The sequence below is a fragment of the Chiloscyllium punctatum genome, chromosome 26, assembly GCF_047496795.1.
Source record: "Chiloscyllium punctatum isolate Juve2018m chromosome 26, sChiPun1.3, whole genome shotgun sequence".
Taxonomy (NCBI): Eukaryota; Metazoa; Chordata; class Chondrichthyes; order Orectolobiformes; family Hemiscylliidae; genus Chiloscyllium; species Chiloscyllium punctatum.
The window spans coordinates 36,299,913-36,320,388 of NC_092764.1; the positions used below are offsets into that span (position 1 = coordinate 36,299,913).

The following is a 20,476-nucleotide window of genomic DNA, read 5'->3' on the forward strand; positions in this document are numbered from 1 at the left end:
TCCAGCCCTATTAGAATTTTACAAGCTTCAATGAGATCCCCTCTCATTCTCCTAAACTCTCTTGCAAGAACAAGAAAATGACAGAGCAATTAAACAACCAGAACAGAAAAGGACAAAAGAGCACAGGAACAGGCCTTACAGCACTCCACTCCACTAACACATTTTACCCTTCCATACTAACACTATCTTCACTTATAGGGGAATACAGATACTTTCTCCTTCCTATTCTTGTATTTATCAATGTGCTTCTTGAATACTGCTATTGTGTCTGCTTCTACCACCTTCTCTGGCAGTGTCTGACAGTTCCAGGCACTCACCAGACTCTGTGTGGAAAAACTTGTCCTGTACTTTCTTTTAATCATTCCTCCTGCACCTTGAAACTGTGTCCCCTAATAATTGACCCCTCCACCCTAGGGAAAAAGTCTCATACTTTCCACTCTAACCATGCCATTCACAATTTTGGAATATTATGTACAGTTCTGGTCACTACACGGCTAAAAGGATGTGAATGCTTTGGAGATGGTACAGAAAAGATTTACCAGAATTTGCCTGGTATGGGGGATTTTAGCTATAAAAGAAGGGTTTGTTTTCACTGGAACGCAGGAGGCTCGGGCAACCTGAGAGAAGTTTATAAGATTGTGAATGGCCTAACATTAGACTAGATTCCCTACAGTGTGGAAACAGGCCCTTCGGCCCAACAAGTCCACACCGACCCTCTGAAGAGTAACCCACCCATACCCATTTCGCTCTGACTAATGCACCTAACACTATGGACAATTTAGAATAGCCAATTCACCTGACTTGCACATCTTTGAACTGTGGGAGGAAACCGGAGCACCCGGAGGAAACCCACGCAGACACTGGGAGAGTGTGCAAACTCCACACAGACAGTCACCTGAGGCTGGAATTGAACCTGGGTCCCTGGTGCTATGAGGCAGCAGTGCTAACCACTGAGCCACCATACCAGACTATACTGAAGCTGCAGCATAAGTTGTCTATCCTTATACTCAGTGCCCCTTCCAATAAAGGCAAGCATGCCATAGACCTTTTTTACTACCTTCTTTATCTGCACTGCCACCTTCAGTGATCCATGGACCTGCATACCCAGATCCCTCTGCATATCAGTACTCTATTATTTTCACCTGTACTTGATCTTACCAAATGCATCATCTCACATTTAGCCGAATTAAACTCCATCTGACATTTTTCTACCCATGCTTCCAACTACTCTGTATCTTGCTGTATTCTTTGACAAACCTGTTCACTTTCCACAACTCCACCAATCTTTGTGTCATCTACAAACTTACTAATTAGACAATCCATATTTTCCTCCAAATCATTGATGTAGACCACGAGTAGCAGGGGTCCCAGCACTGATCTCTGTGGAACACTACTCGTCACAACAGTCCATTCCGAAAAGCATCCTTCCATCTCCCGTGACTAAGCAAGTTCTGTATCCATCTTGCCAGCTCATCCCGAAACCATGTGACTTCACCTTTTGTACCAGTCTGCCATGACGGACCTTGTCAGATACTTTACTGAAGTCCATGTAGACAACATCAACTACTTTTCCCTCATCAGTCATCTTCATCACCTCCTCAATTGTCAGGCATGACTTTTTCCGCACAAATCCATGCTGTGTATCACTAAGTCCATTTGCTTCTAAATGTATATAGATCTGGTCCCTGAGAATCTTTTCCAATAATTTCTTTACCACCGATGTGAGACTCACAGGCCTATAATTTCTTGGATTATCCCTGCTACCTTCTTAAACAATGGCTATTCACTTTAGTTCTCTCTTCGTAGAAGTCACAACTAATTTTCCAGAAATGCAACAGAAGCAAGGGTCATTTGTAAGGAGGCAGCAAAAGGAATTATTATTAGTTTTAAAAGAAGTGCTGGAGAAGTTATTAGTTCCTTGTCTCTCTCTCTCTCTGGTAGCTACGAATTAGTGCCACATTTTGTTTGATACTGCTACTCTGTGTTTCCCCAGTTTGAAGTGTCTGTATAAATGCACGTTATTAATGTGGTCATCAACTAGTGGCTTCTATTCATTTTGACCAATTTCCTTCGATTCCAGCTTCCGGGCTGAGTTTTTCTTTGAGCTTTATTGGCCTTGGCATTGCTTGGAGTCATTCTCCATTAACTTCTACCTTAAATTCAAGGGTGATTACGTCATCTCTCATTTGTCACCAATGCTCAGAGATATTTTCTCATCAAGCTGTTTAGGGATGTTATTAGACATCTCTGGAGTACGTGGGACAAGAACCCAGGCTTCCTAGTTCAGAAGTAGGGACATTACTACTGTACTACAAGAACCCCTACCACCAGCTGTTATATCCATTTCTGGATAAAGCCTTAAAAAAGAGCCAAATAGTTAAGGTGGAAATCAAATTACGTGTTAGCCAACAGGTTATTGGTTACTAGATGTTACAGTGCCTTTCCAACACTTAATTAATCATGGAGAGGTTGGGGGGAGTCTTGATGGTGTTTATTTGATGGGTTAAATTTATCTTGTTCTTTATAGATGAGACTTCTCGGGGCAATTTTCATTTAGTTATGGTGACTACTTCTAGTTAGGCAGTTATCACTACAGCCTGAACGCTGTCAAGCTGGTGCCCATCACTGTATTTACCTCCTCTTTGGTGTCAGATGCAGTGTACTTAATTGGCTGGCCACTGGAATCTATGATCTGGGAATGTTGTGAAGAGGCCAAATGGGATTATCTGCTTGTTATATTGGCTCGAGAAGCTTACATACATTTCAGACATGTCTCTTTTATGCTTCTGATGGGCTCTGCTATTGTTAAACATGTGATGTTGTGGAACTGAGTCCAGCCAGTTTTGCCTGATAATCCACTGCCATTCTCAACTGGGTGTGGTTAACTGGAGAGTCTTGCTGCAATTAAAATATTAAATGTTACATTTCTTCTTACTAAAGGTAGAAAATCAAACAAACACAGTTAACAGTTCAACACCAGCGTACATAAACACCTAGCCATGCTGGACTTGTACACCTCACAAGGACTTGACCTCCCCTACTTCAGGCTTGACCTCACCCCAGCTTGCTTTCACTGCCAGCCACCTGTTCCCGTTCTCGTTGCAGGCAGTTTCAGCTACCTGTTCTCACTCTTGTTTTGCATGTTGTTTCTATTCAGAAAATCATCTAATGCCTTTTGAATAACTCAATTGACTTTGCTTCCATCACACTTTTTCAGGCAGTGCATTCCAGACCTCAGTAACTCCTTGTGTGAAAAAGTTTCTTCTCACACCACATTTGCAAGACAATTTGAATTTGTGCTCTCTCATAGAATCCCTGCGGTATGGAAGCATGTCATTTGGCCCATGAAGCCCACACTGACTGTCCAAAGAGCATCCCACCCAGACCCACCACCTACCCTACCCCTATAATTCTGCATTTTCTCCAAATGCTTATCCACCTAACCTGTGCATCTTTGGACTGTGAGAGGAAACTGGAGCACCTGGAGGAAACCCATACAGACATGGGGAGTTTGCACACTCCCCATAGATAATTGCCCGAGATTGGAATTGAACTTGGGTTCCTGGTGCTGAGAGCCAGGAGTGCTAAACACCGAGCCACCATGTCTCTCATTCTGTATATTTTCACAAGTGGGAACAGTTTCTCCCTTTATCCAGGCCTATCCAGGAAAACAATCCCAACCTGTTCTCATAACTTAATTTTCTTATCCCTAGAGCCAATTTTGTAAGTTACTCCTGCACACTGTCCGATATATTTGCAGCATTTCTATAGTGTGACATTCAGAACAATACACAGTATTCCAGCTGAGGTCTAACAAATGTCTTGTATAAGTTCAGCATAACTTCTTTTGTACCCTATGTCCCTATTATTAAAGCCCAGAATGCTATATGCTTTATTAAATGCTTTCTTCAGCTTTCCTGCTACCTTCAATCACCCTGATCTATGACTGCACATAGCCAGGTCTCCCTGCTCCTGTACCACTTTAGTATTGAATCCCGAATTTTATTTTGCCTTTCCATGTTCTCTCCACCAAAATGCATGACCTCACACTTCTCTGCATTGAGCTTCATCTGCCCTCTTCTGTCCACTCCACCAATTTGTCAATATGTTTTTAGAGTTTTACACTATCTTGCTCAAAGTTTTCATTGCTTCCAAGTTTCATATCACCCACATCATTGTTGAAATTCTTTCCTGCACTCCAAGATTTAAATCATTTATATATGTCAGATAAAGCAAGGGTCCTGGTACTGACCCCTGGAGGAACCCCTCTATAAACCTTTTCCAGCCCAAACATTATCCATTGACTGGTGCTCTCTGTTTCATATTACTTAGCCAATTTTGTGTCCACTTTGCTACTATCCCTCTTCTTCCATGAGCTATAAATTTTCTCACCAGTCTGCTGTGTGGTACTGTATTGAATGTATTTTTAAAAATCCCTGTACATATCATCGAAAGCATTACCTTCAATGACCCTTTCTATTTTCTTCAAAAGAATTCCAACTCAGTCTATCTGGTCAGCATTCACCCTCTGAAGAGTATCCCACCCTGCCCCCGTGTCGCTGCATTTACCACCTAATTTACCAGGCTAATCCACCTGTCCTGCACATTCCTGGACACAACAGGGCAATTTAGCATGGCCAATCCACCTAACCCGCACATCTTTGAACTGTGGGATATTTGACAGCTAATTCATTAATCTTGAATACTTAATAAATATTATCAACAATCTGTTCTGGTCCATCCACATTGATACTATGGTCATGAAAGCACAACTAAAAAAACATTTAACAGAAAGCTAAGGACATTTGGCATGTCCAGAATGACTCTTACTTATTTTTACAGATATACTATAGAAAGCATCTTATCCAGATGCATCACAGCTTAGTATGTCAACTGGTCTGTTCAAGACAGCAAGAAATTTCAGAGTTATGAACATAGACCAGTTTGTGGTGCACACCAGCCTTCCATCCATACTTCCTGCTGCCTCAGGAAAGTAGCTAACATAATCAAAGACCTCACCCACACCACCATCTTCCGCTAGAAGATATAAAAGTTTGAAAACACATACTAGCAGATTCAAGAACAGCTTCTTCTCTGCTGTTATCATATTTTTGAATAGACGCCTCGTAGATTAGAGTTGATCTTCCTCTGTACCTTTTCTGTAGCTATAACACTATACAGAGGAACCTTGATTATCCAAAGGACCTGGGCGGGGAGTATTTCATTCTGTTAATCGAATGCCGGATAACATAGTTAGCCAAGCATCGGAACCTTGCAATCTTGTTCCAATAATCCAAAACTTGGTTAATTGAATGCCGCATAATCAAGGTTCCTCTGTATTCTGCATTCTGTTCTATTAGTCTGATGTACATATGTAAGGTATGGTTGTCTGGTTAACATGAAAAACATTACTTTTCACTCTATCCCAGTATATATGACAATAATAAATCAAATCAAATTGAAGAATCCATCACTTTAAAAACTGTTTAATATACATAGAGATGTTGAGTATTCTAATAGTTTTGTGCTGCATATTATGATGAAATGCTACATTGGCAGTCATTCATAAATACTCATTGATAATTTTATACAATGTTTATGTGAATATACTATTGCACATTTTCTAATGTTGTTTCATTTTCATGTAATTTTAATTGCAGATCCCGAGAACACATTGGACATTCAAATAAAAGAAAAACCAGCAATGTTATCAACTCACCTGAGCAACCTAAATACTGGCTCATGGAGACCCACAGCACAAGTCTCTCCAGTGCAAAATGAAACTGGATTGGCTCACCCTAGCCATGTATCTTCTGCTGTTTCTACTGTACAGTTCATGCCAGTGATCTCTTCAAACATTGCCCCCAGCCGAATGCTAAATTCAGTACGGAAATCAGAAAGAGGTAGTTTTGATATGAAGCCTATTACTGGAGTTTCTTCTCCAATCCATGCAAGTTCATCTGTTGATCTTGGAAGCAAACTTCATGAAGGACCTGCCAGTAGCTTCAAAGTAGAGAAAAAGTTTGCCTCTCTTGGAGCCATGGTTGTGGATGTAATGCCAACTTCTCCACTTCAGGTTTCCCAAATATCCACTAGTGTTATGGAAAACAGTGGGATTCCATCTAAAGTTGTAAACTTTGGCATTAGAACTAAAGTTGGACCTCCTTCCATGGATAGTACACCTAAAACAACTCCATTAACATTACCGAAAGTGGACACCAGTTCTTCCACTACAACATCTAACCCTGCATATAACCTTCCTCACGCTCCAATGAAGCTTCTTGTCTCCTCCTCTATTCCTACAGAATCTATGCTGGTGGGACAAACTGCCTATAATAGTGTTGTACAAGTTAAAAGTGTCTCACCTGCTGTAATAAGTTCAAGGACAGTTCCTTATTCAGCCAACACCAAAGTTGCCTTTTCAACAATGCAGTGTTCACCTGTAACTTCCATCTCTGGCCCTTTCTGTGCGAATAATAACAATGCACCTGCCAATAGTCACTCTTCTGTGTCCTTCACAAACATTGTGAGTGTGCCAAATTGTCCTATTCCTAGCTCCAGCCCAACCCTCTCCTCTGTGGCTGAAAACAGTTATATTAACAGCAATAATGGTAGTGGTGGCTCAGGAATGAATGTCCCTATGCAGCAGCAGCAGCAGCAAACTGGGTGTAATGTGTGCAGTTCATGTGGCTGCAGTGGAAACTGTGGTTCAAATCCTGTCACAATTAACTATGCCAATTACTTCCAAAGCCCATTTTCAGGCCATTCGGTGTTAACTTTTCCAATTTTCCCATTCAATCCATTATGTAATAGTGGTTACATCAGCACCCAATATAATAACGGTACTGCCTTTCCCTATCCAGTTGTTCCACCCCCTGCTTACAATACTGGCTTGACTCCTGATTCCATCTTAAGTGGGCAATCAAACTTTGTCATGCCTCCCATGCAAAATTTCCTGGGTGGTACCACTGCAGTATATCAGACACAAAACATGCTAGGAAGCACAAATGGACCAGGACATAAAAAGAACGGGCATATTTCATGCTACAATTGTGGGGCTAATGGACACCGAGCTCAGGATTGCAAGCAGCCAGCTATGGATTCTAATCAGCAAGGTAATTTATACCAGCATTTATACAAAACTGTATATTGGTAAACTTTCTTGAGTTGTCAGAATTAATTCATTTGGAATCGGTGCAGTTTAAAATTAATATAGAGGTTTGTTTTATTTTCAACAGCTATCTATGTTTATACAGCACTGTTGGTGAGACTTAAATAAAGCCCACTCAGCTATCCCATGGCTTTTCATAGCAACATTAAAACAAAATATGACTGAGCCTCTTGAGATATTCGGTCAGATAACTAAAAACTTGGTCAAATAATTTCTTTTTAAGAAGTGAATTACAGGGAGAAAAAGCAAGATAAATGTCAGGTTGATATTACAGGGCATGGGCAACAGAAGGCAGAGGCCCAGTGGTGGAACAATTAAAATAAAGATGCACAAAAGCCAGAACAAAGGAATGCAGATATCTCTGAGGGGTGTAGGCTTGGAGGAGATCAGAACTAGAGAGGGATGAGGCAGTAGGATGAGAATCTTAAAATAAATACATTGATTAAATATGACTCAATGTAAGTCAGCACTCACAATAGTGTTAGGAAAAGGGACTTGATACAAGTTAAAGTGATCTACTGAGCTTTGGATGACCTTAAGCTTATAAGGTGTTACAGATGGGAGACCAGCAAGGTTGTGTTTAAAATTCAGATTCGAGGTGACAAAGACATGAAAGGGGATTTCAAAAGTAGATGAGGCGAAATCTAGCAATTTTTTTCAATTGGTGCAAATAGGTGGTCTTAGTACTGGCATGAATTTGAGGCCAGAAGCTCATATTGGGGTCACATATAACATCAATTTTACGAATTTATTCGCTTTAATCTCAGACTGTTAGCAGGAAGGGGGATGGAGTCCGGAGCGAGGGAATGAAGTTTTGAGTGGAAGCAAAAATAATGATTTCAGTATTTCTAGTATTTAATTAGAGAAAATTTTGTAAGGTCGTCCAAAGCTCTGCGGCCCATGTCTTAAATTACACTAAGTCATATCCCCTGTTTGTGCTCCCTGGCTCATGGTTAATCGATGTCTTGATTTTAAAATTCTCCTACTGCCTCACCCTTCTCTTAACACTAAACTTCTCCAAGCCCACAAACTTTCAAGGTATCTGCATCCTGTACTGGATACCAAATGAGCATCTGATGATATTTCAATAACGGAAGAGTTTTATAGAGTTGGTGATGAGGTATAGCTGGGTATCGTTAGTGTACATGTGAAAAATGATGTGCATTTGGATAATGTTGCTAAAGGGCAGCATGTCAATCAAAAATGGAAGGAATATCAATCAGTAAAATAGGAAGAAATGAGTTGGGTTAGTTCACTTTTTATTTTAAAGTATAAAATCTTTGAAGCTCAAAACAGTTTCTGAAGATGAAACATGAGAGCTCAGAATCTTTGGGAGGAAGAAATGAAAGCTTGGAACTATTAATTTTTGCTCATTTGTTAAGCCTTCACACTGTGCAATCAATTAATTGTTGTGAATGTCTCGAGAGTAATTTCACGTTTGATAAAAGAAAGCTTGACCTTCGAAGCAAAGGAAAGCTAATAATAGGGAACAGTCCTTTTAGTACAGTTTCAAAAATAAAACTGCTGAGTTTTTCCGATACCTTTTATTTTTGTTTGCCTAACAGCATGCGAATAGATCATTTAGCCTCTCAAGCCCAATTTGTGGATGCATGAAAGCTTCATGCAAATTTCACTTTTGAAAGGCTTGGATCTCACTTGAGACTATGTCCCCAAGTTTTAGCCTCCCCAAGTCGTGAAATTTTCGTCCCTATCTAACCCATTAGTTTTCTTCTAATACCTTGAAAACTTTGCTTTTAAAAAATCACCACTTAACCTTCTAACTTCTTTGGAATACATTTTTAGTTTGTTTAATCTTATAGTTTAACTCCTGGAGATCTGATTTCATTTTAGTAAATCTATGTTGCTATCTCTCTCTGACCAACTGATCTTTTGCAAGCTGTTGTGTCCAAAATTGCTAACTTTACTCCAGGTGTGGTTCAACTAAGGCTTCATGCATCAAAAGCATGACTTCTACCCCCTTCCAAAATATTCCTTTATTGTATTTATATGTACTTTCTAGTATTGCTGCACACCTCTGAAAATTCCAGGTTGATACCTTTATAACAACTTTCCTTTGAGTCTCTGATTTCAGAGCATTTTAAGAATTTTCTTGTTTACAAGATTAAAAGAAAATATAGAACTTGTTTTAATATAGCATCTTGAACAATCTCAATGTTCCAAAGTGCTTTATGATTACTGATTTATTCTGAGCATATCATGTAGACCATACTTCATTACAGCAACTGATTTGAATACATTGAGGTGTCTCAAGATGCAATGAGATAATGACCGGCTTATTTTTATAGCGTTGTTAATTAAGAGATAAATATTGGCCAGAATACTGGGGTGAGCACCCCTACTCTTTTTCTTAATATCTTTTAAATTCATCTGAGAAGATGGAAAGAATATCTGTTTAGTGTCAAAAAAAGATAGCATCTCTAACGGTACTGTGCATTAAGAGCAGTACACTGAAATATAAACCTATTTTTTGAATGTTCGAAACTTTTGAATTGTTTAAATTCTAGTCGCACACTAGCTTTGAGTTTTGAGGGGAATTATATAAATTATTTTCCAGGATTCAACCAACCTACAAAATACCTAATGTAGTAATGAATAGATTAATATACTAATGGTTAAAGTTATGGCTGTGAATGTTTAAAAAGTTCTTGTTTTACTAGTTGAGTTCTTCATTGAAAATCTGTGCACTCATTTTGTGAAATACCTGTATGCCAATGAAATATTAATAAGTTTGAGCTTTAAGTGCTGAGATCATAGTCTTGGCTTTGAGACAAAGTCCAATTCTTTGTCTAGTGTTTCTAACTATTCTTACTACTTTATGGAGAAATATTATAAAATCTGGCTTCCACTAGTTCTAATGAGGAAGTGCTGGATGCACTTATGAGGATATGTCAGGAACAATCCAGACACATCCAAAACCTTGTAATAGACAAAATCTGACTCTGATTTGTTGCTATTGTCTACTGTTTACACAAATATTGTCTGAATGACCTAAGATGTGTTTAAAGCTTTACATTATTCTGAGTCTCCAGCATTTTTAATAAGTTTCTTTACAGTTAGAAATCTCTGGTTGTACCAGGATATACTGGGCCTTTCATTTAGCCACATTTCCCAATACTACAGTGTGATTATATCAAATTTTAAAAAACACAAAGACCAAGTTTACTTTGAACAGCCATTATTAATCAAATATTCATGATGGATTGAATTAACTTCTACTCTGATGCATATTCAGTCCATGATTTGTAGTTTGGGAACCATATATGATGGCTCTTACAAACACATGCAAGAATTGTTTGTGTGCCTTAATTTCCAATTTTATCTCCTTCCTGAGTATAACTTGACAAAATGAAATTAAAATGCAGTAGTAATTGTGACAGTTCTAAGAATTCAACATCACATGGCTGGATTTGTTATAAAAATAGTCTGGAAGGTATGTGCTGCACACTGAAACGTGAAATGTGCTAAGCTTTGGGCATGTTGCAGTACCTTGTGAGGTTGAATTCTATCCATTTAACCCAACACCTTGATATTTGAGATTGTGAGAGCAGTTCCACTGAGTAATTTAGTCCCTGATCATTTCAACCTTCGTCTCTTCAGCTTAAGCTTTTTTTTAATAAGCTGACTCCTTGTCCAAATTTTAGTTGCACTTCCTAAGGCCGTCTTTGTTTTGGCATCCACTTTAGTCCGATTATCCCGTTTTGGGGTGTTTACATATGTTCAAGGCATTATATAAATGTGAGTTTTCATAGATGCCTTCAATGGCTATGTGTAAATGTCAGAAGCCTCTGAATATAGACAATCAGTAAAAGGATAAAGTTGTGGCAAGTTAGGTGTAAATTAATAGAGGAACAGGAGTTGAAATTTCAGCCCTTTGGCGGTTCTGCAATTTAACAAGACCATATTTTATCTCTCTTTTAATTCCATCTACCTACTTTGAATCAGTAACTCTTAATACCCTTTCCCAAAAAGAATCTATTAACTGTAGCTTCATCAGCTTTTTGGGAGAGAGCATTCTAGATTTACATTGCTCCTTTTGTGAAGTACTTTCTGACATCACCCTGAGCAATCTAGCTAATTTATTCTCCATGCTTGCTCTAGGAAGTATTTTTCTGCATCCACCTAATGATATCCTTTGATCATCTCAAGTTGGTTGCGGGTGGTGGTTCACAGATAAAATAACATCTGGCTTGTGGGAAGCTTTCAAAAATGTGATAACAAGAGTTCAGCAACATTGTATTCCTGTTAGTATGAAAGGTAAGGCTGACAGGTGTAGGGAACACTGGATAACTAGAGATATTGAGATCAAGAAAAAGAAGGAGGCATATGTCAGGTATAGGCAGTTGGGATCAAGTGAATCCCTGGACGGTATAGGGGAGTAGGAGTACACTGAAGAGGAAAATCAGGAGGACAAAAAGGGGACATGAGATAGCTTTGGCAAATAACGTTAGGGAAAATCCTAAGAGATTCTACAAGGGCTTAGGAATAACTAGGGAGAGAATAGGGCCCTTTTAAAGATCAACGAGGCTGCCCATGTATGGACCCACAGGAAAGGTGTGTAATACTAGACTAATATTTTGCCTCTGTATTTACTGTGGAGAAAGCCATGGAAGCTAGGGAAATTGGGGAAATAAACAGTGACTCTTCAAAAGAGTCCACATTAAAGGAGAGGAGATGCTGGAACTCTTAAAAATGCATAAAGTTAGACAAATCCCCAGGACCTGATCAAGTGTATCCCAGAACATTGTGGGAAGCTAGGAAAGAGATTCGGGGCTTCTTACAGACATATTTGCATCATCAACAACCAGTGAGTTGTTTCATTGTCCATTACCATTCTTGATATGGCAGGACTGCAGAGTTCAGATCCGATCTGTTCATTGTGGAGTTGCTATCATTTGCATGCTAAACAGCACAAACATCAAGTAGTCTTGTGTTGTAGCTTTACCATGTTGAAACTTAATTTTTATGTAAGCTTGATGCTGCTCCAGATATGCATCCTGCACTGTTCTTGAGGTGCAGTTCCATACCCGAAAGTAGTAATTCAAACCGGGCTCAAATTTAAGCCGTGTACAGTTGTACTGTCACTTCCACCTTTCTGTATCCTAGCCTGCATGAGGAAAAAGAGCAGCTTTATAAATTATTGTACCTCTCCACTAGTTCTTATTTGACGGAAGGATGTTGTGAAACTTGAAAGGGTTCAGAAAAGATTTACAAGCATGTTGCCAGGGTTGGAGGGTTTGAGCTAGGGGAGAGGGCGAATAGGCTGGGGCTGTTTTCCTTGGAGCATTGGAGGCTGAGGGGTGACCTTATGGAGGTTTATAAAATCATGAGGGGCATGGATAGGGTAAATAGACAAGGTCCTTTCCCTGGGGTGGGGGAGTCCAAAACTAGAGGGCATGGGTTCAGGGTGAGAGGGGAAAATTTAAAAGGGACCCGAGGGGCAAATTTCATGCAAAGGTTGGTGCTTATTTGGAATGAGCTGCCAGAGGAAGAGGTGGAGGCTGGTACAATTGCAACATTTAATGCATTTGTGAGAGTATATGAATAGGAAGGGTTTAGGAGGATATGATTAGGTCAGGATATCTGATTGGCTTGGACAAGTTGGACTGAAGGGTCTGTTTTCGTGCTGTACATTTCTATGACTGCATTATTTGAATCCCTAAATCTTTCTGCTCAATAGACAATAATTCAGAGTATGAATAGATGTCTTCTTGAATCTGTCCTGCCATTTTGTAGGATCTTTGAATTTCTACTTCTGTTCCACTTAAATATTCTATCTCTAATTTCTTGATTCAGTTCGTGCTCAAAGATTTGATAGTGGTCTTGATTAGTATCAATGAGTGAACATCCATTGTTCTCTAAAAGAATTCCGAAGATTGTCAATTCTCCGTGTGATAAGAATTTTTCCTCATTTCATTCCTGTATTGTCGACCTCCTATCCTGAGACAACCACCACTCTGGTCTAGAGTCTCAAAACAGCAAAACAGTCTCTCAGCATCTATGTTGTCAAGTCTAAGAATTTCATGTATTTAAATTAAATCTTCAGTGCTCCAGAACATACAGGCCTACTTCAGTCAATATTTTCTCATATAAAGCTTCTAATCCCAGAATCAATCTTGTGAACCTTCAATCCATCTTCTCTAGAGCAAATACATCTTTCCTTATAGTCCAGACTATTTATAGTACTCAAAGTGTGATGTTACCAAAGCTCTGTCTTGCAGAAAGACTTTAGGTAGCATCTCCCCAGTCCCCAAATGACATGGCAATGGTGAGTCAGTTGAGAAAATATGCACATTTGGAAAAAAATGATATTCTTAACATTAAGAAAAATATCTTCACCTAGAATTTGAATGGCAAGATGAAAATCTTGCCAGTGAGTGGTGAGGAGCTAATACACATGCACCTGTACCTCATTAGTATCTAGTCTTGCCTCAGTTATATGCAACGTCCTGTTTTGCTACATAGCAGAGAGAAATGAGACATGGTAATTCCTGACATGACAGTCAGAGCTGTCAGTACTTCACACTTCCATTTGATGCTTGTTCCTCTGGGTCTCCATTTTGACCAGCAGCCGCCAACATCTCAAGTTACAATCCATTTGCAGCAACTACCTACATCCATGGAAGTTGGCATTGGATACATATAAACCTAACCATATCATTATGGTACATTTTGGACAATCTGAAGTATGGTTCTCCACTTCAGAGCACCACTCTGAAAAGCACCAGCACCTTGTATTGCAATACTGCCTGCAGCCCTTTTTGTGCTCAGTGATAGTTACCAATTTCATGGGTGTAGGGTGCAAGTCAGGCTTCTCTTTCTCCCAAAGCACTTAATCAGTTTGTAGCTACTTGAATGCTGTCGGTATCTCTGACATGCTTTGCCTTTATGGGCTCACTTAGCGTGCAAAAGTCAGAATTTATGTGCTCACAGTAGTTCTATCTTGTCCTGCCGTTTAGCACAGACACAAAGCCACACAATTTGCCACGGTTGTCAATATTGTGGGTCAAGGGGGTGGACGTGTTGTGCATCAGATAAATGACCATGTGCATCAGATAAATGACCATGTCTCTCAGTCTAAGGGGTGTTCTCCTTGGTCAAGTCAAGGAGGGCAATGGTCAGTCAAAGGGTGTGTAATCTCAGTCCAGGGGCACTTGGGACAGTCAGGAACAGGGTTCTGAATCACTGCAGTCCAGGGATGGGCCACAGTCAGTCTTGCAAGTCTGAGTGAATGAGGGCAATAGCTTTAGACTATAGGAGGATAGAGATGGGCTGGTCAGGTGGCCTGATCAGTGGTAAATAGAATTCAACCTAGATAAGAATGAGGTGATGTACCTGGGTAGGAGAAACAAGATAAGGGAGTACATGATGAATGATAGGACTGTGGGAAGCACTGAAGATCAGAGGGACATTGGTGTGCATGATCTCCAGTCGCTTAAGGTAGCAGGACAAATGGATAAAGTGTTTAAGAATGCATATGAGATACATGTTTTTATTAGCTAAGACATAGAGTTTAAGAGCAGGGAGCTTCTGTTGAAACTATTGTTTAGGCCACAGCTAGAGTATTGTGTGCAGTTCTGGAATCCATGGAATCCATGGAAAGCGACTGGCCTAGCTGAAGTCCCCAGCTGTGCACTCCGATCAGCTGCAGGAGTACTTGCTGACATCTTTAACCTGTCCTTACTATAATCTGAAGTCCTTACCAGCTTCAAGAAGATCACTATCATCCCATTGCTAAAGAAAACTCTTGCAACGTCCCTCAATGAGTACCGCCTGGTGGCTCTGACCTCCATAATTAGGAAGTGCTTCAAGAGGTTAGTCATGGCTCCTATCAACTTTAGCCTCCCAGCCTGCCTTAACCCATTGCAATTCTCACCTACTGTCGCAACAGGACCGTGGCAGCCGGCATCTCCCTGGCCCTACACTCATCCCTGGAGCATCTGGATAAGCAGGATACCCATGGCAGGCTTCTACTTATTGACTACAGTTCCATTTTGAACACTATAATTCCAACCAAACTAATCTCTAAACTCTGAGACCTAGGTCTCTACTCTGCCCTCTGCAACTGAATCCTCAACTTCCTAATCTATAGACCATAATCAGAGAGGATAGGCAACAGCACTTCCTCCACAACAATCTTCAACACTGGCATCTCTCAAGGCTGTGTATTCAGCCCCTTATTGTACTCTCTATACACTCATGACTGTGTGGCCAAATTTCATTCCAACTCCATCTACAAGTTCACTGACAACACTATCATTTTTGGCCAGATCTCAAACAATGCCAAGACAGAATATAGGGAAAAGATAATGGTTCGTGGTGTGGTGTCAAGATAATCTCTCCATCAACATCAGCAAAACTAAAGAGCTGGTCATTGACTTCAGGAAGCAAGATAGAGGGCACATTCCTGTCTACATTAATGAAGTTGAAGTGGAGATGGTTGAAAATATCAAGTTTCTGGGAGTGAAAATCACCAGGTGGTCAGTCCTGGACCACCTATGTCAACCACCATGCAACGATCAAGAAGGCTGAACAATGCCTCTACTTCCTCAGAAGGCTAAGGAAATTTGGCATATCCAAAAGGACTTACCAACTTGTGTGGATGCACTGTAGAAAGTATTCTATGCAGGTGCATCACGGCTTGGTTATGGCAACTGCTCTGCCCAGGAACATAAGGAACGACAGAGTTGTGAGCACAGCCCAGTCCATCACACAAGCCAATCTTCCATCAATTGACTCCATCTACACTTCTCGCTTCCTCAGAAAGACCCCTTCCACCAAGTTACAATCTCTTCCAAATTTTTCCATAAGGCAGAAGATGCAAAAGCTTAAACCAACAGGTTCAATACGATTTCTTCCCTACTGTTAACAGACTTCTGAATGGATCTCTGAAATTTCAAATCTTATGCTGATCTTCTCTGCAGCCTTAACATTGTATTCCTCGTCCTGTTCTGTCACCCTATGGTCTTTGTATGGTATGATTTGCCTGTATTGCGCACAAAATAAAACTTTAGATACAATACATGTGACATGAAATCAAATCAAATAAAAAGAAGGGATGTAATTGCATTGGAGAGAGTACAGAAGAGATTTAACAAGGTGTTGCCTGGGTTGGAGATTGAAGCGCGATTGGATGAATTGAGATTGTTTTCCTTGGACAGAGGAGAATGAGGGGATACATGATTGAAATGTGTAAATTTATGAGGGGTGTCAAAATGGCGGACAATTTCCTCTTAGTAGAGGGATCAGTTACTGGAAGCATAGATTTAAGGTAAGGGGCAGAAGGTTTGGAGGTGTTGTGAGGAAAAGATTTTCACCCAGAGGCTAGTGGGAATCTGAAACTTGTTGCCTGAAAGGATGGTAAAGGCAAAAGCCCTCAGAATATTTAAGTATTTAGATGTATGCTTGCAAACCCAAGGCAGACAAAGCTATGGACTAATTGCCAGAAAATGGAACTAGAATAGTTAGGTGGTTGTTTTTGAGTGGTGCAGACTTAATTGGCCTTTTTCGGTGATGTAGACCTTGACGACTTTGTAAGTGCAGTAAATTAATCGGGCAGCTGCACAGATATCAGTCAGAGGTCACTCGTCAGTGAGGGCTGTCCTTTCAAGTCTGTAAGCAGAGTGGACTATGTTCAGTCCTTGTGGCTCACTAAAAGCTGACATTATCGGGGCCACCACTTTGCCTGGGTAATTGTGGGAGTCAGTTATGGGATTGGAGACCGCATGCTGGCATTCAGAGGTGACAGTACTTGTGAAGGAAGGAAATTCAACATACAAGGATGGAAGATGATAGCAGATTGGAGCTCATGGATTTCTGCAGAGTGCATTGTCGATGTTCACTGCTCTCCTGGCTTCGGTTGTAGCGTGGTGGGGGAGGCATGATTTCACAAATCCTGCTGCACTTACCATTTCCTAATGCATTTTGTTCGGCATGACTTGTCTTGCATACATAGGAATAATGTCCCCTTTGGCAAAAAGATCCGTATATAGCCCCTTTATGCCCAACTCTGTGGAGCCTTCATGTCCCAAGATGTGAAGGGGCTATGCTAAAGCCTTCTATTGTGTTTGATGTGAATGCTGATTGCCCACATATTCTAGGAATCTGTACAGTTTCTGATATTCCCCACGTTGGACCAATAGCTAATGCATTCACCCATATCAATGGTCATCCTCACTGTGGCTGCAATGAAACAAAGACACAAATGTTTCAGCAAGCCTAGGACCAATACCAACCTCCATTAGCTGCTAAACATCTTCCAAGTAAAGACACCAAAGTTGTGAAGTATCCTCAGGATGAGGCAGAATTTCAGAATGCCCTGAGTCTATGGCTTTCAATGCTGTTTGCTCCAGATGAGCAGGGAGCATTGCAGCTGCAGATTGAGAACGTAGCTGGACACTGTCACAGAACTATACCATTTACTGGAGCAGATATTGCAACCTGAAGGGGTGGATGGCCATCCATTCCAGAGATCATCAAGGTGATAGTTGGGCAAAGTTTTATGTAGCTGGCTGCTTACAAGGATTCACCTTGGACCCGTGTGGGATATCTTAATCCTCAACACACAGATGAATAAAGGCAGTTACGAATACAATTTGTGCTAGATCACACCACTTCATCTTCTTTCCCCTGATGCAACCCGGGTAGTAGGCTTTGCCAACATAGCTAGATTTCCACAGGCGCTATGGACTGTGCTGAGAGGACCATATAAGTGATGATCTGTAAGGCCTGATGAAGATGAGGTTCTCATACTTGGGTCAGTATGAGGGTTCCTTGCAGTACATTCCATACAGAGTATACTGCATAGTCTTACCATGCTATGGAGAAAATGAGGACTGCAGATGCTGCAGATCAGAGGTGAGAATGTGGTGCTGGAAAAGCACAGCAGGTGAGGCAGCATCTGAGGAGCAGGAGAACCGATGTTTTGGGCATAAGCTCAGCAGAAATGTGTGCTTACCATGCTGTGCTCTGCATAACTGGAGCAAGCAAAGAGGGGATGCTATGGATGTGAAGCACTCCGTAGAGTGCTAGTGGTATTTCCAAGTAGAAAGATAAGAACATTGTGAAGGTGGAACATCGCTGTGAGCATGATACAGCAGTGCAACATCAGGCATAACAAGCTAGGTACAGAATCATAATTTATTGACTGTACATTTCACGTTGCTTGAAAGGCCAGCAGTCCCTGCTTGTTCCTGCAAGCAAATGCATTTTTTAAAAAATTCCCTACAGTATGGAAACAGGCCCTTTGGCCCAACAAGTCCATGTTGACCCTCCAAAGAGTAACCCATTCAGACCCATTCCCCATATTCATCCCTGACTCTTCATCCATTTATACATCTGTGTGTTGAGGATTAAGATATCCCACACAGGTCCAAGGTGAATCCTTGTAAGCAGCCAGCTACATAAAACTTTAGCACAGCTATCACCTTGATCTCTGGAATGGATGGCCATCCACCCCTTCAGGTTGCAATATCTGCTCCAGTAAATGGCATAGTTCTGTGACAGTGTCCAGCTACGTTCTCAATCTGCAGCTGCAACGCTCCCTGCTCATCTGGAGCAAACAGCATTGAAAGCCATAGATTCTGGACAATTTATGACCAATTCACCTAACCTGCACATCTTTGGATTGTGGGAGGAAACCAGAGCACCCGGAGGAAACCCACGCAAACACTGGGAGAATGTGTATACTCCACAGTCAGTCACCCAAGGTGGGAATCGAACCTGGGTCCCTGGTGCTGTGAGACAGCAATGCTAACCATTGAGCCACCATGCCGTCTTCAACTTTTTTGGTTGTACTTCCTTCACTTTTCCCATTGTTTATGAGTAGTGAATGGGCTTTCAACTTTTTTATTTATTGACAGGATGAGCATGTCACTAGCTAGGCCAGATTTATTGTTTGTTCCTTCATTACCCAGAAGGCAGTTAAGAGTCAACCACATTGCTGTGGGTCTGGAGTCCCATGTAGGGCACTCCACTAGTTATAGCCTATTACTTAAAATGCTAAGATACTATGCCCAATTCATTTGCCTTAATCTAATGTGAAAACCTCTTGTGTGATACCTTATTGAAAACTTCTGGAAAATTCAAACATGCTGTTTCCACTTGTTCCATACAAATTACTCTCTTGAAAACTATTCACAGGTTTGTCAAACCTGATTTCCTTTCATGCTTAATGTGAATTAGTCACACCAAACCCAAAAGCTGATTTATTCCATTTCTTGGAAATTTCCATTTCTAGTCTCTTAAAAACTTGAGGACATCCGAACCTCTGCTGCTTGTGTCCTAATTCTCACCGAGTCTTCTTCACTCAACCCCCAGTGCACCCAAGCCTACATTGATTATTGCTTAAGTAACAACTCAGTTCAAAAAATCATCACTTTTTTGTTTTCAAATTTCTCCATGGCTTCTCTCCTCTCAACCTGTGTAATCTCTTTCAAATCTGCAACTTCTTCAGAGACCTGTGTTTTCCTCCAATCCTCACCTCTTGAACATCTGTGGTTTTGATCACTGCATCACTGATGGTTGTACTTTTTCTGCCAAGATCTTAGACTCTGGAATTACATCCCTAAATACCTGAACCTTGGTCCCTCTCTTTAAGACACTCCTTGCCACCTACATTTTGACCAAATCTTTGATCATCTGAGTAATATCTGTTTTATGTGGCTTGGCATTGTATTTTGTTGGATCATATTCCTGTGAAGTGTCTTGGTATATTTCATGATGTCAAAAGCTCCTTGGAAATACAAGTTGCGATTGTTGCTGATTGTCTTAAAGCACTTGGAAAAATCACAATATATTATTACCATGTTTTTGGCATTAAGGAAAATGCTAGAATCTATTTGTGATATCACATGAACTAGCCTACGATTCCTGTGCTTTCTGTTCCTTCTTTCTAATTCTAATTCTTTCTTGAACAACAGGGTTACATTTGCTACCTACTAATTGAAAGGGACTGTTCTAGAATCTAAAAAAAATCTGTAAGATCAAACCCAATGCACTCATTATCTCTGGAATCACATCTTCTAAAATCCACAATGTAAGCTATCAGGTGCAGGCCGCTGTTGGCACTTAGTCCCATTAATTTATCTAGTACGCTTAATTTAACACTAATAATTAAGTTCCTAACTCATTTACTACTTGGTGCAGCAGACTGAGGCAAGTGGCTATTTCTTCAAGTTGGCTTTGAGGCCCTCTCCAACTGCCTGATCACAGCTGCGGCCCTTCGTAATGGTGGCTTGGTTGCTGAGGATGTTTTTAAAATTAGAGTCCTTTGCAGAATGAACATTT

At 40.6% G+C, this 20,476-nt stretch overlaps 1 protein-coding gene across 1 annotated transcript in view; it reads left to right on the top strand.

The window, feature by feature from the left end:
* zcchc14 (zinc finger, CCHC domain containing 14) overlaps positions 1–20,476 on the top strand; it is a 126,711-nt gene that overhangs the window by 102,079 nt on the left and 4,156 nt on the right. Inside the window, exon 12 of the mRNA XM_072596135.1 lies at positions 5,661–7,115. Within this exon, the coding sequence (XP_072452236.1) occupies positions 5,661–7,115 (1,455 nt within the window). The remainder of the gene's footprint in view (positions 1–5,660; positions 7,116–20,476) is intronic.